The sequence below is a fragment of the Sycon ciliatum genome, chromosome 2 (genome assembly GCF_964019385.1).
Source record: "Sycon ciliatum chromosome 2, ocSycCili1.1, whole genome shotgun sequence".
NCBI lineage: Eukaryota > Metazoa > Porifera > Calcarea > Leucosolenida > Sycettidae > Sycon > Sycon ciliatum.
Window position 1 is genome coordinate 45,978,901 of NC_088644.1, and position 25,846 is coordinate 46,004,746.

The 25,846-nt window shown below is 47.1% G+C and overlaps 3 protein-coding genes across 3 annotated transcripts; all 3 read right to left on the reverse strand.

Moving 5' to 3' along the window:
- Positions 1-5,112: 5,112 nt before the first annotated feature.
- Positions 5,113-5,616, reverse strand: LOC135810634 (uncharacterized). Its single transcript, XM_065324127.1, has one exon. It carries the CDS (start codon positions 5,614-5,616, stop codon positions 5,113-5,115), a length of 504 nt encoding a protein of 167 aa, XP_065180199.1.
- Positions 5,617-19,439: 13,823 nt separating this feature from the next.
- On the reverse strand, positions 19,440-24,285 carry LOC135810636 (uncharacterized). The gene is made up of 2 exons (XM_065324128.1): positions 23,120-24,285; positions 19,440-19,803 (listed from the first exon to the last, which is right to left on the reverse strand). The coding sequence occupies exons 1-2, from the start codon at positions 24,283-24,285 to the stop codon at positions 19,440-19,442; spliced, it is 1,530 nt and encodes a 509-aa protein (XP_065180200.1).
- A 92-nt stretch (positions 24,286-24,377) lies between these two features.
- LOC135810637 (uncharacterized) lies at positions 24,378-25,550 on the reverse strand. Its single transcript, XM_065324129.1, has one exon. The coding sequence runs from the start codon at positions 25,548-25,550 to the stop codon at positions 24,378-24,380; it is 1,173 nt and encodes a 390-aa protein (XP_065180201.1).
- Between the last annotated feature and the right edge of the window lie 296 nt (positions 25,551-25,846).

A 25,846-nucleotide genomic window follows, 5' to 3' on the forward strand; every position in this document is an offset into this window, starting at 1 on the left:
GCTGAAGTGTCGCCACCCAATTGGTGTGAGTCTTTCACTGTTGAAGAGTTGCGCAAAGCTCAATTAGAAGATGCAGATGTGAGTACAATGATCGGCTGGCAGGAGGCATTACTTGACAGGCCCCTGCGTAGTGATCCTGCCATGCACGGTGCGTCTATAGCATTGATACGATTATGGAGCCAGTGGAAGCGGCTTAGACTGGTTGATGGAGTGTTGTACCGGGTTTACCACCCCGAGAATAGCAACACACCATACCTACAATTTGTTGTACCACAGTCTCTGCAATCCTGCATGCTTCAGTCTGTGTATGCTGATGTCTCTGGAAGCCACTTAGGTATTGAGCGAACACAAGACAAGCTTCGCAGGCGGTGTTATTGGCCCTTCATGTCGTCTGCAGTTAGTGATTTTTGCCAAGCATGTGATATTTGTGAGAGCCGCAAAGCACCACTACCAAAGGCCAAAGCTCCGCTTGTCCAAGACCGCCCATCATTCCCGCTAGAGAAAGTTGCTATTGATATTGTGGGCCCACTGCCTACTACGCCTAGCGGTAACAAGTATTTAGTCATCGTTTGTGACTATTTCACTAAGTGGCCAGAAGCGTTTCCTGTACAGAATATTACTGCTGAAACAATAGCACATGTCCTTGTTGACGGCTTCTTCTGTCGTTATGGTATTCCATACCAGCTGCACTCTGACCGTGGTGCCCAATTTGAGTCGAGGTTATTCCAGCAGATCTGTCAGCAGTTGGATATCGGAAAGTCACGTACAACAGCATACCGGCCCCAGAGTGACGGCTTAGTCGAGAGGATGAATCGCACACTGGAGCAAATGCTGGCTGCTCACGTCGACGACCACCACACCAATTGGGACCGTCATCTGCAACGTTGTCTGCTAGCCTACCGGTCTAGTGTGCACTCCTCGACCAAGGAGACGCCAGCGATGCTCATGTTAGGTCATGAAATCCACCTGCCTGTTGATGTGATGGTTCAGTCACCAGACTCTGAGCGCTCCCATATGAACACGTATGTTATCAACTTACGACGCAATCTACAACGAGCGTTCACGCATGCCCGTGATGCTGGAGCAACAGCCCAACGACGGCAGAAGGCCCACTATGACAAGCACGCTAAACAACCGAAACTCTACGTTGGTGACATGGTTCGGTTGCATTCTCCTGCTGTCAAACCAGGTACGACTTCCAAGTTCCATCGACCTTGGAAAGGCCCGTACACTGTGCTAGAACGTGTTGACGATGTAGTACTTCGGATAGTTGACAAATCCGGCACGACCCAGACTGTTCACGTTGACCGTCTGAAGGCTTGGACTGGCTCTGATCTGCCTGAAAGTGCCACTGAGCTCGTACCGAACTCGCCTCCGACTTCTATTGCCGACTAAACGCCTGATGTTGAGTATAATGTGCAACCAGTACCAATCCCTGCTCCAGTGCAGGCGCCACCTGCACCAGTAGTTGCTGCCGCGCGGGTGCCGCCACCAGCCGCAGCACGCTGCGGAACCGTGCAAACATTCAGCCGCCGTCAAGGTTTGCTCAGTGAGTGTCTATGACTGTACAGTGTGATTATTGAGAAATTGTACATTCTTAGTTCTATTTCTATACACATATTTCACACAGTCTTACCTGTTGTTAGGTTAGTATGAATAATGTCGAGCTTTTCACTTGCTGTTTCACAGTCCACTTACTCAGCATTAGTAGTTTCTAAACTTTCCATTATACCTCACACCGATTAGCTACACTTGTAACATACTTGCGCCCACACTATTAAATTTCACTTTCCAGTATTTAATTTTCTCATGTAGAAAGCTATCACGGATATGCTCTAAGCTTTGTAACTTTCGGTCACTATCGTTCCCTCTGTAACGAGAGGGGGGGAGTTGTAACATGTTGCACATGTTCCGTTTGGCGTAGTAATATTTCCACTCTTAATTATAGCTATGAATGTGACTCTACTTCATAACGTGTATGCATACGTCATTCGTACACACTCACAGGCACACACGCATGCGTATCATTTCGTTGGCTCGCTCTGTTATGATGCTGGCTTTTTCCTTTTGCTTGAAGAGAATGTTTTGGACTTGAGAGTTGCAGTTTTGATCTCAACGTCTTGTCATGATTGGAACTGGTGCCTGGCTGGGGCTGGGGAGTTTATGCTCCTGTGAATGTAATTGTAACCTCAGGCCAAGGTTACACACTCACCCTTGGCATGGTGGAAAGTACATGGCAATTTGCCTGCTTGGCAGAATGCCGCCAGAGTTGTGTACTCGATGCTGCCCTCATCAGCCCCTGCTGAGCGCGTGTTCTCGCTACTGCAAGCTACTACTTCCAGCCAGCAGCAGCCGCTACTAGCTGACCACCTCGAGACATCACTAATGCTGCAGTATAATCGTGGCAGATAACTGAGCTGCACCTTCATTCTACCATGTAACAGCGATATAGTACGGTTCTATTTTTCACCATAATTATGGTAAGGTTGTTTGAAGCAACTGGGTGGGCTCCATCAGTCCATCGTTTTGTATCCCTTCATGACATGCAGCCTGACTGACTCAGACAGCTGTTGTATTTGTTCCATCTATGTGTGTTCCCGTCTGTACACATGTGTCATACATGTTGCCTACTATTGACTAGTGAAGTACTAAAGCGTGTACTGGTCCAGTCTTTGCTTTTGTTTGTTTGCTGTGCATTTAGCACTGCTGCATTCTCCCGAGCAGTTTGTGTGGTTCCTACAATCCAATCAACGTTTGCTAAACGCCATCACTGCACTCCAGGCTATGATCGTAATGTATTATGTACACGCATGCAGCACAACAGTTTCATGTGTCTGAGACAATAATGTTAATATCCCTGTTTGGAACCATTTTATCGCTATACATGCCATATTATTGAGCTTCGCATGGAGCAGAAACCCATACTTTGCAGAGCAGAATGAAAAGCAGAAATATGCAATTTCCCGAGCATTATCCGCATATGCCTAGAACCCAGGACAAAAGCAGACCTACCATCATGACTTTGCACATCTATCGTTATGCTGCTTCATTACGTGATCTGTTTTTTATTCATCGGCACTCGATCGAAGCGCCGGAGATTGGCACCCACCGGACTAGCATCCAGCAGCCAAAGGTGGGGCCATGCATCATAATTGTGGTTATTAATTACGATCGCAGGTAAAAACGGAGAGAAACACACAACACTTTTTAAATATTGATAATATGAAACAAGAGAGGTTTTGGAGTAAAATAGGACCAAAAGAACTCCACCACCCACAGCAGAGCATTACAAATCAAGGATCTTATGCAGGATAGCTACAGAGGCATAGAGAGTATTCTTTGCAATTCAGACACAGAGCAGTAGCTGGTGATACCGATGGTTTCAAGGTATCCTGGCAACTGTTTTGAAACAGTGCCCAAACTACCACAGGAACAATCTGAGTCTCAACTTGCCATAGCCGATGGATTTCTCGAGCAAGAAGTTGATACTTTGCACGTTTCTCAGCTTCCTTTTCAGCAACGCATAGATCACCATGTACAGCAATGTCAATGATCAGGGCCTTCTTGGCAGGTCCATCAACCAGAACAATATCAGGCCATCGGGGCTCAATGAAGCGATCGCACCGGGTCGTGAAATCCCACAGAATCTTGATCTTCTGGTCCTGCGGAGAGATGTTGTCGTCTGAAGTATCTCTAGCTTCAGGCAGGTTATCCTCGGGTGCAGGATGATCTTGTACCGTTGCATTTATATATATTTATTGTATTTACAGTTTGCACTTCATGGCACATAATGAAAATAGCTAATACAAGGAAGTTTTAGAGATCCTACTCTGGTTCTGCCCGTACTAGTAGTGTTGTAGTACGTTATTTTGTGTACGTCATGTTGGTGCATGCGCGTGTTGCTGTGGTGTGAAAAGCAGTCTTCGTCTTGAGTTCGTCATGTATAGTTGTGGTTCCGTCGTCTTGTCATAGTCTTCTAAATGTAGTTATCGTCGTCCCTTTGTATAAGTGTGGAGATGGCACAGGACTGGGAGCAGGTAGAGAAAAGCGAGTTACAACATTAGTGGCAGCGGTGGGATTCGAACCTACGCCTCCGGAGAGACTGGAGTCCGGTCTCTCCGGAGGCATGGGTTCGAATCCCACCGCTGCCACCAATGTAGGATAGTAATACCAGACTCTTTCCAGGTTTCATCAGACACTCAAACAGTTCATATCGATAGTAAAACTAATGTTACTTGTCATGATGACGGAGAGAGAGAAAGGCAAGAAACACGTGGGCATGCGCGCAGCTTACAAGGCCAGAGATTCGTCACGTGGACAGGAGCAGGAAATACAAAGTGTAAGAAATAATAAGTAATCATTAGCCTATACTACAGTAGTAGTAGAATCCTAAAGGACGTTTTGGCGCTTCGTTGAGCTCATTTAGTTATTACACATAGACACTCAGTGTCTTTCCACTCGGAAACAATTCTCCTCATACTTCAGTAAGAATCATTATCAATAGTATCAGAGATACTCAAACTCGTGACTGTCCTCCAAGTAGTAATGATGAGGAAGCCTCTACATCACGACGGCTCCCACCAGCCGTACGCGACGCAGAAAATGCTAGTGTCAGGATAAGGACATCGTGGAGGCAAATAGAGACATACCGTAGAAGTCTCCGGTAAACGAAAGCAATACGACAGGAAACGAAGAAGACTGTATAATCATAAACTGGACAAGTCATGGCAGTAAGTATAGAACTAGACTGAAACGAATGGGAACAGGGTTGACTTGACATAGACGTACATGTAACAATATATAGTAATGTTTTCCGACGGTAACACACAGTAGCCATAAATACAAGAGATGCATGCAATATCTAACACTCCCTCCGTTGATGTACAATATCTAACACTCCCTCCGTTGAGGTACATAGGGCTGAACGAATGCATGTATTGTAGCTCAACAACGAATACTTATGATATTGCAAGTATTACTGGTCAAATGCGTAATCCAAAAAAAGGAGTGTGTGTGTGAGAGAGAGAGAGAGAGAGAGAGAGAGAGAGAGAGAGAGAGAGAGCAGCGAACATAAATAACAGATTGTCATACTCTGCCTTGCAGGATCAACTGCTACCGCAGACTGTTCGCTCGAGTGGCTGCCGCTCTAGATGCCCTCGGCTCCGGTACAGATGGCTGAGTGACGGGAGCTGGTACCACTGAATCAGCGGATGTGACGTCATCGGGTGTGTTACTCTCACGGTGCTCGCCTAACTCAACGGGATACAACAGTTGCAGTGGACGGCGCAAACATGTCACGCGACCGCCGTTGGTGGTGTGTTTCACGACTGCTCCGCGGACTTGTCCATCCTTGCTTGTCAGCAACTTCTCCACTCTTGCCAAATTCCATAATCCGCGGGCCACACCATCCTCGTGTATGACCACAACATCTCCCACGCCAACTTCGGCTCCGCGACTTGCAGACTGTGGTTTTCGGTGAGCATTGCGTAGCTCCAGCAAGTACTCTGCTTGCCACCTTGTCCAGAAGTGATCGGTCAGCTGTTTGATGTGGACCAGGCGACGCAACACATCATCCCGTTGCACGGTGGCCAGGTCGATATCATCCTGGTCAATCATGGGAGTAGTAAGGGACGAGCGGGTTCTGTGCCAGGGGGCGCCCGGGTCCCAAAAAATGGGGTATTATTGAAAAATGGGGTACTAATAGTACCCCATTTTTGCGGTGAAAATTATTTTTGGCCCGGTTTTTTTGCGGATAAAAATATGTGCCAGGGGGTGCCCCTACCTCAAAAAAATGGGGTATTATTGAAAATATGTGTTGTGCACATGTGGGTTTGAATCTCACTTTTTTGGGCCACCTTGCCCCGGATGGGAGTGGGTATAAAAAGTAGAATGTTGAATATGGTGTTTATCATGAAGTTTTTTCCGTGACCTACCCCACCTCCCCATGCAATTTTTCAAAAATGGTCCTGCTCGCACACACGTCAGAAAGGTCAGTTCTTGATAGATACGATACATGTCATTACAAAGAATAATGGAACGAACAGTGAATATCGCAATGGAGTGGAGGAGAAAGGTAGTACAATTCAGTTCTTGTTGTCCTGATTTCATCAAGCTGGTATTGGATGAGAGACCACAAAGTTTACTCTTCGAATACGTGTGAGGATGGATTCACCCATGATCTCTTCCGTGACACGCAGTACGAGGTGGAGTTGTCGGACGCTCTGATGTGCACCAATGGTTCCACCCAGTCAGCAATGGAACTGTCAGTCGACGACCTCCTTTGCACCGCCATCGTGTCAACAGTCGACTCGGGTAATTTGGAGATAAATCCATCGTCGCCGATGTCGATCGTACCAACTCGCACACGAATCCGCGTTACTCTTGTTGCAACGGCACGGAGTTGAACGGCCTTGGTACTACGTCGTACACGCACACGATCAACTCGAGAGACTTCATTTTTCGTTCACCTCCTTGACAAGTTGCATTACGTCGCTGGAATCCAAATAGGTTGCATCAGCGAAGAGGTCGATGATGTGTTGAGAGCACGGTTCGTCACGCATGTCACTAAGCTTGTAGAATGAGTGTCTACCATCAGTCCACCTTCGCAGTATGACACCATCATCAGTCTCACTAATAGTTCCGTAGTCCTCCACACCACCGATGACGATTTTAGGAAGGTGCTGTTTCCTATTCTTCACATTCAAGATCAGACTGGTGACCCTGCAGATAATATACTCAGCAGCAGTGAGTGGTGACATATCGAATCTTCTGGGATGTGCTATCATCGGGTCAAGATCCCTGGTTGTCTTGCTAGCACTGAGGCGACGGATTGAGAACTCTTCATTATCGCATGAAAATAAATACCATTTCTCTGCTCTGCACGTCTCAGAAAATGTCCACGCCATTTTAGCTTCTTCACACTGCAAGAAGGAGTCGATAGTGAAACTGCAGGTTGAGACTACTTCACCTCGAGGTCAAAGTTCACGCCGCGATGACCTTTGTAAACAAGGCTACGTCTAGACGTCTCAAACAAGACCAAGGGGTCACGCCACGGGGAGGTGACGACCTTGGAGAACACGATGTGTTTCGAAAGCGGAAAGACGCCCCCGTCATGGTGAGTCTTTTTTGTTCGGGTTTGGAATCTTTCGACTATGATATCAGATTGAGATGTGAATGCCTTTCTTCTATTGAAAGGTCGATGAGACGGAGGATTTTTCTAGCTTTCTGCTCATATAATTCTTACTCTCATAGTACTTGATTTTCATATATTTTCAGGGGTGGAAATACGTAAGGCACACGGACCATGGATGCGCACATCATGGAGTGTGCATTGACGTCACAGTGGATTGTAGGATGCATCATGTACCACACAAACACACACACACACACATGCACATAATATACATACACTGTGCAATGACATCACAGCGAACTGCACGATCGGTGGATGCTATACATATACGGAATTCCGTGGTCTCTTCTCATACAGAGATGGTAGAGAGGAATTCAAAAGGAATCTTGGAAAGAGGACTCAACTGTCAATAGAGCGATATTCCCCGCTCGGAGCACGAATATTCCCCGGGTCTTGCGACAGAGTAAATAAGGGAGATGTTAGTGCTGATCACGCTCTATTTGGGATAGTACATGGGATAAATGGATTATACCATTCGTACTCTGTGCATACCGTACCCATTATATTTTCAATCGTGCTGACGCACTCATGAAAATATCTAGCGGTGTACCCCTCGTACCAAGAGTACATGTACTCTTGCTCGTACTCGTGGGATAATCGATACATGTCTTAGTGCTGATCGCGCTCTATTTGGAATAGTACATGGGATAACTGGATTATACCATTCGTACTCTGTACATACCGTATCCCTTATATTTTTCGTCGTGCTAACGCACTCGTGAAAGTGTCCAGCAGTATACCCCTCATACTCATGCGATAATTCTCATGAACGCCATCAGCTTGTACATAGCACTCAATCATTTATTTTTTATTTTTCAATATGAATGACATTGTGAATCATGACCGAAGACTGTTCACATCCTTCTTTGTGAGCCAGGTATTGAATTTATTATCTGTGTAGCCTTTCCATTGCACAAGACGTTGATCCTTGTTGTATTTTAACACCTTGTCGAATCTCAAACCGGTCTCTCTGGCGTGTTGCAGTTCTGCTTCGTAAAACGATCCGATGATGTGTTCTCCCATCAGATCACGAATCCTGTAGGTGTGTGGTGATGTTGATAGGATTTCATCCACCTCGAATACTTCCTCCGTCCAGTTCGCAGTGTAGCCCTTCTCGAAATGACGCTTAGATACGGTTAGGCGCACCTCGTCACCCACTTTGAACTTGGGTTTTGACTGTAGGGGGTCTTGTTGATCTGCATCTTTTGGTATTCTACCGTTCGATGCTTCGTGAGGTGTCATCCCAATGCTTCTATGCTTTGACTGGTTGTAGCGGTCTAGTAGATGAGGTAGGACATTGAGGTACGTGTTCGTGGATTTCTCTGTAAAGTGACGCCACATTCTTGCCTTCAACGTTCTATTGAAGCGCTCGACCACCACCGCTTTACCCTCGTTATGGGTGCTGTACATGATGACGTTGTGTTGTGATAACCATCGTTTCATGGGGGCATTGTAGAATTCCTTGCCTTCGTCTACCCAGAGTTTTAGCGGTGTCCTTCCGGATGTACTGACAATCTTATCGAACGCATCTCTCACGGCGGTACCCGTCTTCGATTTCAAAGGCATTGCCCAGGCATAGCGGCTGTATAAGTCGATGACTGTTAGCAGGAATTTGATGTTCTTATTGCTTCGGGCAAACCGTTGCATATCCACGAGATCTGCACTCCATATATGGTCAATTGCTCTGCTCTTCACCTTGCGTCTTTTGAAATGCACTCGTCTGGGCTTGTGCAATTCGTTAGCCAGTTTCGTATGGAACTGTGCGGGTTCTGTCTTCTTCTTCCGTCTTCCATCCTGAATTGCCTTTTGCACTTTGTTGTCCCAAAAGGCTCCAGCACCTTCCAGGGCACCTGAACTGAGAACCAGTTGATCGTTTTCCAGCTTTTCGTCATCATCAAAGACTCTTCGGAAAATTCGAAGTGCTTCATCCAGACCATATTTGGAAAATAGCTTTCCCATCAATATGGCATACCATCCACATACTGCTGTGCTTCTGTCTTGAACGGCTTGGGTGTTGGTGATGATCTTACAGTCTGCGTAGGCTTCTTTAAAGAAATCGCACAGTGCAGGTTCAGTGTAATCTTGCTCCATAGTGTATAGACTGCGTCCGAAACTGTCAAAAACCAGGATCACGTTTTTCTCGCGACACACGGTCAACCAATGATGTCCGCCTTCCGTTGCATCGTACACCGGTAGAACGTTGTCGGTGTTGACGATACAAAAGTCTCCATTGTTCAAGGGTGGCAAGAGGTCGTAACTCGTGCAGCCCACGAACCCTCCGACACCATTCAATCTTCCTTTGATATCGGCACTGCTGAGAGGATAGTCCATTCTTGATCATAGCCTGAAAATATTTGGCACGTGATCACATGGAGCGTCCGCTCAGGATATCCTTGATGATACGAGTGATCCTGCTTTTGTCCTTCAGCACCTGTTGAATGAATGATGCATCGTCCACCATCACCTTTTGTGCTCTGATCATGAAATGCTCGGGATGGATCAATTTTGCTTCTGTTGTTCTACCATAGGTGGAAGTCATATCGTTGAGATCTTGAAACTTGAGCTGTGATCCCAGTATAGCTATCACAAGGGTGGTTAGTTCCTGAATCTTTCGTTCTGATCGAAGGAACCCATCGACGTGTTTGTTGATTCCCATGGCACCTGCTATGGCTGCAAACGGGTACCTGGACATGTAGATGCGATTCGTCTCGTTGACCAGAGTAGTGTAGTCGTTCATCGTCTGCGTCTTCAGGGCATCCGCAGCCGCTTCCACCCGACTCCTGAACCTCAGTCGATCTTCATCGTAGAGTTGCAGCAGTTGTGATCGGCTTGTGAAATAGTTGCTCTTCAAAAAGGTTACCGGTATATTTGTATGCCGGAGGAAACTGTCCAGGATTTGCAGGATCCATCGGTCAAATTCATGATCTTGTAGTAGATTGAAAGGCACCGATGTTAAAGGTGCCTTTCTCTTCTTCCTGACATCTGAAACGGAATCGCGAACTTGATCGGTAGTGGAATCATAGTTGAGTATGTTGGATGCAATCACATTTCTCACAGACGGGTAACTGATGTGATCGGGATTGTTTTTGAAGTGGGTGTCATATAGACGCTTTACTCGCGGATCGGCTTGCAGTTCCAACAGGGTGGAGGTGCTCAAACTGTGATCTGGTACTTGGGAAAGAACTTTCTTAACGCTTTTCAAGTATGCATTGTAGTTATTACCTCCTTTTTGCCGCATGAGTGGTGGTATACCGAGAACTTCCCACGAATTTGCTCTCTTCTTAATGATGTGTTGAGGATGTTTCGTCATAAACTGCAAGGTTTGCAACCTTTTACGCTTGGGTATCGAGAAGGATCCCTTTCTGAGTCCCACTCTTTGTATACTACTCGGTAGCCCATTTGAGAATTTCACCGTAAGATGCTCCATTCTTATTCATGATTGGAATTTTTTTCAATGTTGCGGCTAACTTTTCGGCTAACTTTTCGGCTAACTTTTCGGCTAACTTTTCGGCTAACTTTTCGGCTAACTTTTCGGCTAACTTTTCGGCTAACTTTTCGGCTAACTTTTCGGCTAACTTTTCGGCTAACTTTTCGGTTAACTCTTCGACTAATATCGTACACACACACACACACACACACACACATCAACGAGGTTTTTATTCAAAAGTCACCTTTAATGCAGTGTTAAAAATCCAAAGAAGTGTGACACATGACGGGTAACTTGTGGTAAGTTTTACAAAAAGTGAGAACTAAAATAAAGAGTAAGTGTGACAAACGGGCATGAACAGTGCAGAAACAACTCATGAACACGAGGTGCAAACTCACGAAAATAACCTAAGTGCTAAAACATGTTCTTTTTGCTTACACAAATCGGGCTTATGCGTACGAATACAAACAGCTTCAAGGACCTTCAACTGCTGGACATAACGGGCACGACACAGTACAGAGAAGTGGGAATCATCATACACACTCAAACAATCGGGACGAGATAACAAATGCAAATACACAGCTGACTTCTTACGAATTTCACCCTCATCAGCTCCATCACCTTCCCTGCCACCTGACTCCTCCTCGTCCGTTTTATCACCATCACCACCAGCCGTCTCACCGTCATCCGCCTCGTCTTCATCCGCCGCCTCGTCATCACCCGCCTCGTCGTCATCTGTATCCTCGCCGTCATCCGCCTCGTCGTCATCTGTATTCTCGTCATCCGCCGCATCATCACCCAACTCATATTCACCACCAGTCAGTCGTCTGATACCATCCATGTTCTCCTTCCTCGAGGCGGATGACGGCGAGGATACAGATGACGACGAGGCGGGTGATGACGAGGCGGCGGATGAAGACGAGGCGGATGACGGTGAGACGGCTGGTGGTGATGGTGATAAAACGGACGAGGAGGAGTCAGGTGGCAGGGAAGGTGATGGAGCTGATGAGGGTGAAATTCGTAAGAAGTCAGCTGTGTATTTGCATTTGTTATCTCGTCCCGATTGTTTGAGTGTGTATGATGATTCCCACTTCTCTGTACTGTGTCGTGCCCGTTATGTCCAGCAGTTGAAGATCCTTGAAGCTGTTTGTATTCGTACGCATAAGCCCGATTTGTGTAAGCAAAAAGAACATGTTTTAGCACTTAGGTTATTTTCGTGAGTTTGCACCTCGTGTTCATGAGTTGTTTCTGCACTGTTCATGCCCGTTTGTCACACTTACTCTTTATTTTAGTTCTCACTTTTTGTAAAACTTACCACAAGTTACCCGTCATGTGTCACACTTCTTTGGATTTTTAACCTTTGTTTTTCCCTTGATCTCTTTAATGCAGTGTCTTCGCAATACGTGTAGTACTGATTAGAAGAGCAATCAATGGTTAGGATAGGTCTGCGACACACCGCCAATAACTTCTCATACAATCTAAAGATAATGGATGACTTCGTGCACAGACCACCAAACAGAGTATTGAGATAACGCTTGATATTGCTTTTATCAGTGAAGCGAAATAGATACATAAAGTTTGCATTGATCTTCATGTCTTTAATGTTATCAAAGCTCTGAGAGAGAAAGAACACGTTCAACTTATGATGATGACTGTACATGGTGAAGAACTTGTAGAGACACTCTCTTTGACTGCCGTGCTTCAAACCCATCACTCTGATGTCATCAATGATCACATAGGTGTTAGGCTGGAGATCCATGTCTTCGATACACTCGGGCATGGTGCTGTAATGCTTGAAGGATTTGAGGCTTGGGAGACGATACTGATCGGCCGGCGTGTTGGAGATGACAACTATATGCTCAGGTTGCACGCGTTTCAGGAGCTTGATGAGAAAGTAGGATTTACCCATGTTGCTCTGTCCCAGAAACAATACGTTTTGACCCCAGGATTTCAGAGCAGGAATGATTTCCGTGAACCAATCCTTAGACTCGAACTGAAGACCAGGAATGTGCAGCCCGTGTCGAGCAGTGGCCGTGGTCGGAACATCGTCGTTCCTTACGGGACTAGTCTTTTTCTTCCTCCCGATTTCCTGTCCAAGGAGCGAGATAAAGTCCATGATCAGATGTTGTAGGATGGACCGATGTGAGCAGAACGCATAGAAGACGGTCCTGCACTGTTAATGTTCTGTCGAATTTTTTGAGCAAATGGAGTTTCAGGACGGGTTAGGGATCTACGAGGTGCAGACAGGAACGATGAAACTTCGTCGAGGGCACGATGTCCTAGTTTTTTGAACAATACCCTTCCTTGTTTCTTTATTCCTCGTGCCCTGCGGCCTTTGGAGCGAACTTGACGAGCTGGCGTCTTGGTTTTTCGAGATGCTCGTTGACGAATCTTCTTCGGTGCATGCCGACGACGACGACTTTTAGTGCGCTTCATGGCACCTGCTGAGCTTCCCTTCCTTACTCCTCTGCCGAATATTTTATCCATTACGTTGTCACCCAGTGATGCCATGGTACCCATGGCCAAGGGAGCAGCCAGGTTCGTCAGGAGTGGTATGGCCTTGGCGGCTAATCCTGGTGGAATGGCTAGACCTCCTCGGTGCATGGCAGGGTTGTAAGCTGTTTTCATTTGCGTTTCCACAATGTCTCCGGACTCTCCTCTCCCCAAAAGCATGGGAAGAAGTGTCATTCCTGCCATGGCAGCCAGGGGTCCAAGTCCACCGCGTTGCATTGCATCTTGTTTTGTCGTGGGTTCCGCCATCTGCTTTTCCATCTCATCCGGTCCAGCACCGATTAGGTTTTTCCAGAAGCTCTTTTTCCAGAAGAATCCACCGTGTTGTCGACTCGATGTTTTCAAATCACCACCGTAGACACGATGTTTGGTCTCCAGGTCACCACCTTCCATGATGCCCTTTTACTACTAGGTCGGAATTAATTCATACAACTTCGGCTTTGATACCTTCATCTTTGCTCATGGCGTACAAGTACTTGTCCATGCAGAGAAGGTTGACTTTGATCGAGGCACCATTTTCGCTAGGTCTCCTCACGGGGGCGTTTGTCACGTCGCTAAATTGATAGTCGATGGACAGATTTCCTCTCGATCTTGGATTGTCTGTGGTCCGATCCAGATTCAAGTTGATAGGCACCATAAAGTAGTGATTGCAGTAATCTGCAGCGGTGATGGGGATTTGCGTTCCATACGTCTTGCCGAAAAAGTCTTGAACCAGATTGTAGCCACGCAGGTAGGAGGATTTGTTGTAATCGTAGAAGTATTGCCCTTCAGTATTACGACTCACATCCCACTGGAACTTGAGCGGGTTGTCAAAGAGCGTCTGGTCGTTGACAGTGACACGAAGTTGACTGAGATTTGCATGAATCATGGCCAGTCTGTTCGAAGAATGCGATGCTTGACCTCCAGCCAATGCTGGCTGTGTACCATGAGTCAAATCTGTGAAGAACAGGATCATCCTGCGTGGAATGTCCGCATTGTGAAGCAGTTCCAGTGTACCAGCATCATCTGAAATGCTCTTTTGTATGAGACGAGGGCACCACGTGTGGAAATAGAGTTGTTTGGGAAGGCGTACACGATCGGTGAGATTGGGTTCCATGCGATAGGTAGTGTACACAAAGTCCAATCGGAGTAGATCGATCTCAATATCACCGACGCTCAGAGCACTGTTGGCACCACCGCCTTGATCGCTAAGCATGATGTATCTGGAAAGCTCGGATTGTGGCAGATCAAAGCGAAGCTTCACCTGTGTACCCGGGGGTAACCAAGCATCGTCCTGATTGAAAAACGGTAGGAAGGGTCTCAGCTTGTACTGAAACCGTCCAACAGCTGCACGAAGTGCATTTTCCTGAACCGTGTTGGAGAAGCCTTCGTTGGTGACAAGCTCGACGGTGGGTGCACGCCTGAGTGTGAAATCATCGACGAAATCCGGTGCTTGTGCTGCATTAGCGTTTGCAGCGTTTGTTTCGAAGGCATAGCCATGCTTACGCTTCACACCAAGTTGATAGGGCGTTAAATCCACACCTCTCAATGCTCTTTGCGGATCCAGTTTCTGTAGACCGTAGAGATCCGAGTCCACGTACTGAAGGCGTTCGCTGCTGCTTTCCATTAGACTGAGGATATGCTGAACCATTTGCATGTCGGCAACTTTACTCGATTGCGTGACCTCTGTTCCGTTGATCTCCACTCGAATGTTCTTGAACCACGAAAAGGCTGGTGACGTGGTGCACACCCATCGCGTGTAGTCTCCAGGCTGGTTATTGAGATTGTTTTTGACACTATAGCGCATTTTCACGATGAAATAGCTCTCCCCCAGAGCAATGAAATTCGGCGACGAGATGTCTAGTTCATTGTTCAGGGATGGTGGTGATCGATCTGCTGTGGAAAAGAGTCGTACTCCGCGTCTACCCTCAAGCAACGAGAGTTTCTTCTCCGTCCTGTCGAGGATGTTCTTCTGAACGATCTTCGTGTTGGTCAGGAGTCCCGTGAAGGACTCCGGAGCTTGTGGTGAGTATATCTCCTGTGCCATTCTTGCGAGTCACATTATAATAGGGGTGAATTTTTTTCAAAGATCCAATATCCCAGTGTCTTGCGAAAGTCGTTCATCATCGATATCAATCGTTGATGCTCCTCGTTAGTGAGCTTCCCATCTTCAAGAGTAATGCCCAATTCCAACATGAACGAGTCTTCAGCTCTCTCCATCTGCTGCAGTTGTTCAATACACTTGACAAGCTGACGTTTGGTGTCGAGAACGTGTTTACCAATGCATGCCATGATCACACCGATGATCGTGCTACTGATGGCGATGATTCGAATGCGATGTTCTCCAGATACGGCACCACTCCCTTGAAGGATATTGAGAATGGTTTGAATGAGTATGAGAAAGGACAAGATTGCAGTGTTGTAAATCACGTACTTCTCCCGGCAACGCACCTTTTCGCTCTCCAATTTCTTTCGTTTTGCTATATCCTCCACCATGTCACGCACGTGACGGACACGAACATCTGGAAGATCCATCTAAGTAGTTGTGTTGGTGATCCGAAGATCAAGGTAGACGGGATATCCGGAAGTAATGTGTTCACCGGTGTTGAATTTCAACCAGAACGAAATGCTAGTCACGTTTTCGTGTGGAAGCAGCAGTCGTTTGTCTTCTTTCCCGAACACGTAGTTATTCAAACCGTTGAGGGTTTGAATAAGAAAAGTCTTCAGCACCCTCGAATCAGTATTGTCTTCGTACTCCACAGCAGGTCCAATGAGGTCGGTGTAGAGCAGGACAAGTCTTCTGCCTTTTGTCAGATCCACAGCGAACGGGAACGTGTGAGATCCCTCGATCGTGTATGGCTTGAGAATAGTGCCCACACCCAGCACCAATGCGGGTGAGTCCTTCTTCAACAAGCACCGTTTATTCCTGGGTACCGAGACACTTATGCGGCTGGTGTGACGAGAGTAGGAAAACACAATGTCTCCGTGTCCTGCTCGTTTCAGAGTGGCATTGATAATAGACACCAAATCGTCTACATCGCTGTATGTTCCCGTCTTGATGGAAAGTCTATCCTCTTCTTCTTCTTCTTCTTCTACACCATGTACCACATAGAGTTTGTTCGTTGCCTCGTCTATGTTCTCAAAGTGTACTTCAAACTGAGCCGATTCAACATGCAGGACTTTATCACGCGTATCGAGCTCCTTCACATTTAGAGTAAAGTTCGGTTTGTGCAATCCCCTGCTCACGCCCGACGTGTTGTTCGCCACTGTCAATATCACAGACATTCTGGTGTTGTGATGACACTCACTATAGATAGGTTTTATTTTTCATTTTCATCTCAAGAATGTAGTGTAGCATGTGTGCTATATATTATGTACAATCAAAGTAGCACTTTCATATATCGTAGTGTGCCATGAGTTCTGTGTGGATGCGCTGGATTGTGTGAGAAGATAAACTCTCTGCAAAGTGCAAATGACAGAACAACTTTGATGAAGTGCCGTTGAAGAATTGAGTACCACCAATGCTATAATTGCAATCTTCGATTCCATTGGTCCTGGAAAATGGGACAGTGTCTAAGTTGGAATGTATCAAAATGGAGTTTACGTATAGAGTGAATAGGCCTTCTGAATTCCGAGCGTAACTTATGACACACTTTGTACCCAAGAGATCCGTCATACTCGACACAGGTTTATCCAAAGCCGCCGATAATTGGCTGACTACAGACGAAACGGGTATGTTGAATGATGAATGGCCGGGACGCGTGAAGTAGTTGCCACTTATGTGGGTGGCAGTGAACAACACGTACAAACTATCCAAGCTGAAATTTCCGACAGTATCGATATCGAATGCCTTCAATGCCATGTTTCTAGGGTCAGGTGCGTCCACTTGAATTACTTGGAACATTGCAAAAGACATGTTGTCGTGAAACAGATTGACGAATCGTTCTCTAATGGAAACTTCGCTGGGTTGTGTAATGTTGAGGTAGAAGTGATCGTCTCGGAACATGTCGATGCTGTTCACGTTGATTCTCTTGTCCTTCATGTCAACGAGATTTATCCCTCTGTATCTGTTTCTGCTCACCCTGGTGACGGATTCAAATCTGCTAGGATGAGAGTATATGTAGAGGTAGGCGTTTCTCCGAATGAGAGGTAGTAGATGAAACGGATCGGATAGGTTCTGATTTGATTGCGGACCCATGGGGCCTCTGGTTCCTTGAGGACCTATGGGGCCGATGATTCCTTGGAGACCCACGGGACCTCTGTTTCCTGGAGGACCGGTTGGACCGATGGTTCCTTGGGGACCCATGGGACCTGTGGTTCCTTGATCACCTTGCACACCACGTTCACCTTGTGGGCCGTCTTGCCCATCTTCTCCTCTAGGTCCAATCTCACCTTCAGGCCCGACCAACCCACGTTCTCCACGTGGTCCAACTTCACCTCTGGGACCTTCTGGACCAGGTATTCCTTGATCACCTTTTTGACCGCGTTCACCACCTTGCCCATCAGCTCCTCTAGGTCCAGTCTCACCTTCAGGACCGATCAATCCACGTTCTCCACGTGGACCAGCTTCACCTCTTGATCCATGAAGCCGACCAAACGCCTTCCATTTCGAGCTGAATTTCTTGTACACGATGAGCGTGGTTGCATCGAGATAGAAGTCACCATTTCTCCCTACAGAGTTCAGTGGCATGCCACCTCCGCTAAGCCATCCCAATCCCCGATCACCACGAGGTCCTTTCATCTTGCGCACAGTGTCCATACCAGTTTGCAATCTCGATGATGCTTGTTGGATTTCATTCTTGACCCAACCGGCAGGGACAGCACATGTCAAAGAATTATCATCGTACGCCAAATTACAGATGGAATGCTCGTTCATGTTGAGGTTAGCATCCATGGACACGGATCCATCTGTTTTCACGTGCAGCTCATCAGCTGCTATGGCTTGATCTGTGTAGCGCGTAGATCTGTTTTCCACATCTTCCACTTTGCTCTCATCGGCTTTCACCTCTTTCAGTTTCTCCACATCATGAACCAAGGTGTTTTCGGTGTCATCGTTCCCCACAACTGATTGTATTTCGGTAATATCATTCCGCATGCTTTGCATGTGCTTGAGGGAAGTCTCCTCCCCATCACTCCTATGGAAATGCGTAGCCCAGTACGCCATCTTCACACACACACACACACACACACTGTTCTAATTATGATAGGAAATATTTTCTTTCTCAAATAAATCTTTATGATGCTCATAAGAACAGGTAAACAACAGGTAATGCACAACAAACAAGAGCCACAGTCATCATGTTGATGAGTCGACCGTTCATCCTCCTCCTCGATTGTTCATGAATGTGTTTCATGAGGAAATCTCGTGCTAACAACACCTTCGCACGATCGCCTTTCCGTGCCAGCATGTCCAACAGAGTGACTGAATATGCCAAGGTCATCTCCAGGGCAATGACGTCGTTTGACGCATGACTCCATAAACCTTCCATGATGCCGCATATGCAACTTTCAAGTCGTTCAGCTTGTTCACGATCACCATCACCAACAGTAAAGCTCGCAGCATACCTGAGAATGTCAGGTCTCTTCATAGCGACATGTTTAGCAGATGTCCACACGTGAAACAATGTCGAATCACGAACGAACAAATGGTCAATGGCAAAGGCATGACGAGTCTCCGAGCATTCACCTTCATCCTTTGCGTATGTTGCAAGAACATGGTCAGCAACTCGTACTAGCAGATGACACACCTGACATTCGTGAGTCTTGTGATCAGCCGATCCGTTAAGACTCTTTGCAACGTGAAACCATCTCTCGTAAAGGGAATTCATTTCCTAGAATGTGAAGACACGAGGCAACTGATCAATACTGTATCGGGTGAAGGAATGACTCGACTGCATGTCAAGCATGCATATTTATACAAGTCAGAATGGGGTGGGTTGAAAATGCAAAGTTGACAACCAATCACCATCAAGCCCGCCAAAAACAGATGATGTAACCTTGACATGATTGATCTTGTCATGAATGACGCATTCATTGATGGTGTTCACATGAGATCACCCTGGCTCATCTTTCCCAATTCCATTCTTTTCACATCCTGCAACCCATTCTCCACTAGTAGTAGCAGTGGGGATACTAGAGTCCGAAGAGGCAAGGCAGCACTCTTCCGTGGACGTACTACTCGACACAACACCACCCATACTTGTTCTTTAGAAGTTTTTTTTTTTTAATGAGTATCATGAGGTATTGACGTAGAAAGTAGTATAGGATAGTATAGGATAGAATAAGAATGAATGATCAGCTGTGTGATAAAGAAGGCAGTTCATTAAAGACTTATTGGAAGGTCTCTACCAGCTGATCGTCTTGTTGGACGACGACACTGCATAATGATGTGAAGCTCTCAGTCAGCTGTTTCAGCTCCGTGATAGAAAGTGCCATGTGTGCGTCCAGAGCACGATGAAAACATCTGGGTTCCACGTTGATGCAGATGATTGGAGCAACAGCAAGACGTACCTTCATCACTTGCTCGTCAGTGTCTAGGGAGACTGCCCCGGGGTAGATGAATACATCTTGTTCCACATCCAGTTCAAACGAGCTGGCCGGGACTAGCTTGTTTTCACCGTTGATGTACACCCGACATTGACCGTCGGACAAACGTGATGTATAGAAGTTGGTTATGATCTTCTCCACACGTCCACTTCGGAGAGTGTCACGGAGCGATGGACAAGTCTTGATCAAGTTCGTAATGATGAACTCAGTGGACTCGTTCAGTTCGATGTAAACTTGTCCTTGAGCATCTTTGCGAGCTGTTGCCGTACTACCACAGGCTGGCAGAGCTCCCGAAGGGAAGTACATCTTATATCCAGGCTTGTAGAAGGATTTACCAGATAACTTGTAGGGCAGCTGCATGTCCTCCTGAAACCCATCCACCACAATCTCTTTGTGGAGCTTGGTAGGAGCAGGTGATGCATAGCGACGCTTAGCCGGTACTGGCTTCGAAGAGAGCACAACTCGAGGAGGGTCAGCAGGAAGAGCGGAATTCTTCTTCATCCTTCGCTCGTATAGGGAAGCCATCTTCTAGGAAGTGAAGTCAGGACAACTCGTCAGCACTGTATTCGATGAACGAATGACTCAACTGCAGACAATCATTCGTATTTATACGAGCCAGAGAGGTATGTGGATTGAAATGAGAAGATATGTGTCAACCAATCAAGCCCGCCAAAAACATTTCACCAATCAGCATCAAGCCCGCCAAAAACATTTGACCAATCAGCATCGTGCCCGCCAAAATCATATCTCATTATAAAGATTCCTTACATGATACCGCCACCTTGGTGAATTGATACAGTATGGAAAGAAGATCACAGTCAAACGTGTGCATGTTCTGGATCACGTGATCAAGTGAATAGATTTCCCAGCAATAAGCATCAATCAATGATGTCATAAGAGACATATCAGATTGAGATAAAAGCAGCAAATTCGAACGCAACGTGGACAATTGCAATGAAGACACCATCCTAGTCGACTCCATGAGATGCAGTACGTATAGGAGTGGAAAATGCTGAGGAAGAGGTTTCATGATTCGACTGAACCTCAACCAGGCTACATTGCTATGAGGTAAGTAGGAATACAGTTTACGTAATGCATCCACATTCGTATCGTATACTATACAGGATAATGCTATAGCATAATTTATACTCTTGTACAAACAGGACTTCTTCATCGCACGTATCTGCTCTCGAAGAGGGTGTACACGAAGCTGATCGGATAAGAGTTCAGTTTTCGAAAGAAAATGCAAAAGATGACGATCCACACCACATAACCGCTCATGCGCAGCGTAAGGCTTCTTCATCAAACTACATCTCTGATGCACATTAACTTCAGGTAAGTAAACCACATCCATGACAAGTCCACAAGAAGAACATACGTATCTTCCTTCATGAACAACATGATCAAGATGATGACACTGCTTTTCCTTCCCTTCTTGCTCTTCTTCTTCTTCTCCTCCTTCTTGTTCTTCTTCTTCTTCTTGTTCTTCTTCTTCTTCACGAAGTCTCTTTTCACGTACATAGGCACGTAAGATCTCTAATTCAGAATCCATCTTCACCCCACACCATCATCTTCATAGTGAAACATTATCCATCAATATATCTACTTTTATACCCACTCCTATCCGGGGATAATAGCAAAATACTCCTGAAAAAAATAAATAAAAAATGAACAGAATAAAGATTAACAATGACGATAAGTGTGCCTTATTCAACCCAAAGGTCAAAGGTCAAACCCTGGGGGGGGGGGAGTCCCGGGGTCAGACTAAGCACGACCGACACAGTGTGCCTTATTTGGCCCAAAGGTCAAAGCAATAGAAGAAAGGCATTCACATCTCAATCTGATATCATAGTCGAAAGATTCCAAACCCGAACAAAAAAGACTCACCATGACGGGGGCGTCTTTCCGCTTTCGAAACACATCGTGTTCTCCAAGGTCGTCACCTCCCCGTGGCGTGACCCCTTGGTCTTGTTTGAGACGTCTAGACGTAGCCTTGTTTACAAAGGTCATCGCGGCGTGAACTTTGACCTCGAGGTGAAGTAGTCTCAACCTGCAGTTTCATTATCGACTCCTTCTTGCAGTGTGAAGAAGCTAAAATGGCGTGGACATTTTCTGAGACGTGCAGAGCAGAGAAATGGTATTTATTTTCATGCGATAATGAAGAGTTCTCAATCCGTCGCCTCAGTGCTAGCAAGACAACCAGGGATCTTGACCCGATGATAGCACATCCCAGAAGATTCGATATGTCACCACTCACTGCTGCTGAGTATATTATCTGCAGGGTCACCAGTCTGATCTTGAATGTGAAGAATAGGAAACAGCACCTTCCTAAAATCGTCATCGGTGGTGTGGAGGACTACGGAACTATTAGTGAGACTGATGATGATGTCATACTGCGAAGGTGGACTGATGGTAGACACTCATTCTACAAGCTTAGTGACATGCGTGACGAACCGTGCTCTCAACACATCATCGACCTCTTCGCTGATGCAACCTATTTGGATTCCAGCGACGTAATGCAACTTGTCAAGGAGGTGAACGAAAAATGAAGTCTCTCGAGTTGATCGTGTGCGTGTACGACGTAGTACCAAGGCCGTTCAACTCCGTGCCGTTGCAACAAGAGTAACGCGGATTCGTGTGCGAGTTGGTACGATCGACATCGGCGACGATGGATTTATCTCCAAATTACCCGAGTCGACTGTTGACACGATGGCGGTGCAAAGGAGGTCGTCGACTGACAGTTCCATTGCTGACTGGGTGGAACCATTGGTGCACATCAGAGCGTCCGACAACTCCACCTCGTACTGCGTGTCACGGAAGAGATCATGGGTGAATCCATCCTCACACGTATTCGAAGAGTAAACTTTGTGGTCTCTCATCCAATACTAGCTTGATGAAATCAGGACAACAAGAACTGAATTGTACTACCTTTCTCCTCCACTCCATTGCGATATTCACTGTTCGTTCCATTATTCTTTGTAATGACATGTATCGTATCTATCAAGAACTGACCTTTCTGACGTGTGTGCGAGCAGGACCATTTTTGAAAAATTGCATGGGGAGGTGGGGTAGGTCACGGAAAAAACTTCATGATAAACACCATATTCAACATTCTACTTTTTATACCCACTCCCATCCGGGGCAAGGTGGCCCAAAAAAGTGAGATTCAAACCCACATGTGCACAACACATATTTTCAATAATACCCCATTTTTTTGAGGTAGGGGCACCCCCTGGCACATATTTTTATCCGCAAAAAAACCGGGCCAAAAATAATTTTCACCGCAAAAATGGGGTACTATTAGTACCCCATTTTTCAATAATACCCCATTTTTTGGGACCCGGGCGCCCCCTGGCACAGAACCCGCTCGTCCCTTACTACTCATGGGGCAGGACAGCACTCGTCTGCCGTAGATGAGGTGGGATGGAGTAAGTGGTTCTTCCATGTCCTCTGAAGACACATACGAGAGAGGCCGGCTGTTCAAGATTGCCTCAATCTCCAGCAATGTTGTGAGCAGTTCCTCGTATGTCACCTTGGAGAGGTGTAGGATCTTCTTGAGACAACGCTTGACACATCTCACCATTCTCTCAAAGAACCCGCCCCACCAGGGGGCCTTCTCCGGATTGAAGGTCCAACGTACGCCGTGGTCTGCCAAGCGACTCGCCACTTCTTCCACGGTGAACAGTCCTTCCAGCGACTTCGCGGCTGCCTTGAACGTCTTGCCGTTGTCGGACTTCACCTCTCTTGGTAGTCCAAACCGGGCAATGAACCGTTGGAAACAACGCAGGAACAACTCTCTTGACATATCAGGCAAAAGTTCCAGATGGAGAGCGCGAGACACTGCGCAAGTGAAGAACGCAACATACGCCTTGCGGGTCTCATTGCCATCCTTCACGTACAGGGGACCAGCAAAATCCACGCCTGTGTACGTGAATGGAAAGTCCACGGTTGTACGGAACTGAGGTAGCGGTGGTGTTTCTGGCGTAGAGTATGATGGACCCTCGTGTCGCTTGCAGGTTGTGCATTGGTTGATAAGTCGACGTACAACTTGGCGACCTCGGACGATCCAATGCTGACTTCGTACTTCTGTCAGCGTCTCCTTGACACCATTGTGGCCAACAATTCCATGGCAACGTACCACAACAAGACTGGTGTACGGGTGGTTGGCTGGCAGTAGAACTGGGTGGATCTGACTGAACGTGAGTTTCGCATTCTGCAGTCTTCCACGACATCGCAGAACACCGCTGTTGTCTTCGTAAATACCGAACTCACGAACCCAGTTCGCATACTTCGGGTCTTGGGTTGCCTCTCTCTGAATGTCCTGAGCCCAGACCGCCTTCGCTTTCTCCATGTCGTCAGCAGAGACGAAAATCTCAAGCTGCTGCACTTGCATACGCCTGACTGCTCGCTGTACCTGGGCTGTGACTCGTAGCAGCTTGGTCAGACTGCTGTAGCTGGTGATATCTGTCACGGTGGAGATGCCCTGGGTCGGCGCAGTGCTTGCTACACATACTTGTGCCACTTTCTTCTTCTTCTCAGCTGTGCACTCTTCTGGCACTTCTCCCTCCTGGGGCTGTTGGCCGGGTGGTCGGTTTGCAGTGTGCAACCAGGCTGGACCAGTCAGCCACATTGACCTGTGGAGTTCTGCGGGTGTTGTGCCCCGAGACGGGAGGTCCGCAGGATTGAGCGTCCCTGGGCAAAAGCCCCATGCTCCTGTGCCAGTCAGTCGGTGGATTTCATCCACGCGATTCTGGACAAACTGTTTCCACCTTGATCCTCATTGGTGATCCACCCGAGTGCGACTTGCGAGTCTGTCCAACAGTGAAGAGATGAGATGAGAATCATCTTCTCTAGAGCTTGCCTCACTGTGGCCATTAGGCGAGCTAGGATCAGAGCTGATAGCAGTTCCAGTCTCGGGATTGTCTGCTTGGCAGTTGGGGCCACCCGCGTCTTGGCCATGACCAGTTGAACTGCCACCTCGTCACTTTCTACTTTCAAGTAGACCACGGCACCGTAAGCCGTCTGGGAAGCGTCACAGAACCCATGCAGAGATACCGGACCACTGCTGATAGTGCTGCTGCAGTAGCGATGAGGAACTCGTATCGGCGAGGCGTTCTGCAGTGAGTTGACGAGAGCGGTCCACGCTTGAGCCAATTGTGGCGATATTGGGGTGTCCCAATCTAGCCCGGCCACATGCAGCTGCTGCAGAAACAACTTCAACTTTATGGTGACGGGTGACACTAAGCCGAGGGGATCGAAGATGCGGGCGGCCTCTGATGACACTGCGCGCTTCGTCATTCGGGTGCTCGGCTTGGCGAAGATGGCTGCTATGTCCACGACTAGTTCATCGTGCACTCGATTCCACTTGACGCCTAGAACTTTGTCGTTCTTGCTGCTGTTTAGTGATGTCTTGGCATACGTCAGGTCATCTTCCTGAGGTGATATGGAGCAAGTCACCAAAGCTGACTTTTCAGCGGTGTCGATGTGCTGCTGGACGGAGATAGAACTTGATGCAAACTTGCGGATGTTGAAGCCACCGTCACCCATGCGCTCCGTCAACTTGGAGTAGAGAGTGACTGCGCTTTCCTCATCGTCCCCTCCGGCAGCCAAGTCGTCAACGGACATCGAATCGCCCACAACGCTGACGAATTCAGGGTCATCAACTTGATACTTGTCCAGATGATGTTTCAGGGTTGCGTTCAGCAGGAATGGACTTGAAGTCAAGCCGAACATTACGCGTGCAAACCGAAAAACCTTGATTTGTCGGTTTGTTGAAAACGGATCATCCCACCATAGAAACCGAAGCACATCTCGGTCATCCTCACCGACGCGGAGCATGTGAAACGTTTTCTCGATGTCACCTGTCAGGGCAATGGCATGGCAACGGAAACGCATTAAGATATCGGGTATCTTCTCCAACAGATTGGGTCCCGCGTTGAGACAGGTGTTGATTGACGGGCCCTTGCCTGAGCGGGATGACGCATCATACACGACACACGGACCTTTGTGGTGGTCTTGTCCTCTCGGACAACGGCTTGATGTGGCACATAGTGCACGTTTCCCACATCACCACATTCCGGGTCCTTGACTTCCTCGATGATGCCTGCTGCCAACTGCTCCCTCATCACCCTAGCATACTCATTGAAGAAACTCGGTGTATTCTCCAGCTTCAGGGTCAGGGACATTAGGCG

What these genes read in the sequence shown, in the direction of transcription:
- LOC135810637 (XM_065324129.1), bottom strand. Translation starts at nt 25,550, where the DNA reads ATGCGTTTCCGTTGCCATGCCATTGCCCTGACAGGTGACATCGAGAAA.
- LOC135810634 (XM_065324127.1), bottom strand. Translation starts at nt 5,616, where the DNA reads ATGATTGACCAGGATGATATCGACCTGGCCACCGTGCAACGGGATGAT.
- LOC135810636 (XM_065324128.1), bottom strand. Translation starts at nt 24,285, where the DNA reads ATGTGGCTGACTGGTCCAGCCTGGTTGCACACTGCAAACCGACCACCC. An exon ending in TTGAACAGCCGGCCTCTCTC is followed by an intron (nt 19,804 to 23,119) that starts GTATGTGTCTTC and finishes CACTCTCCGAAG; the next exon opens with TGGACGTGTGGAGAAGATCA.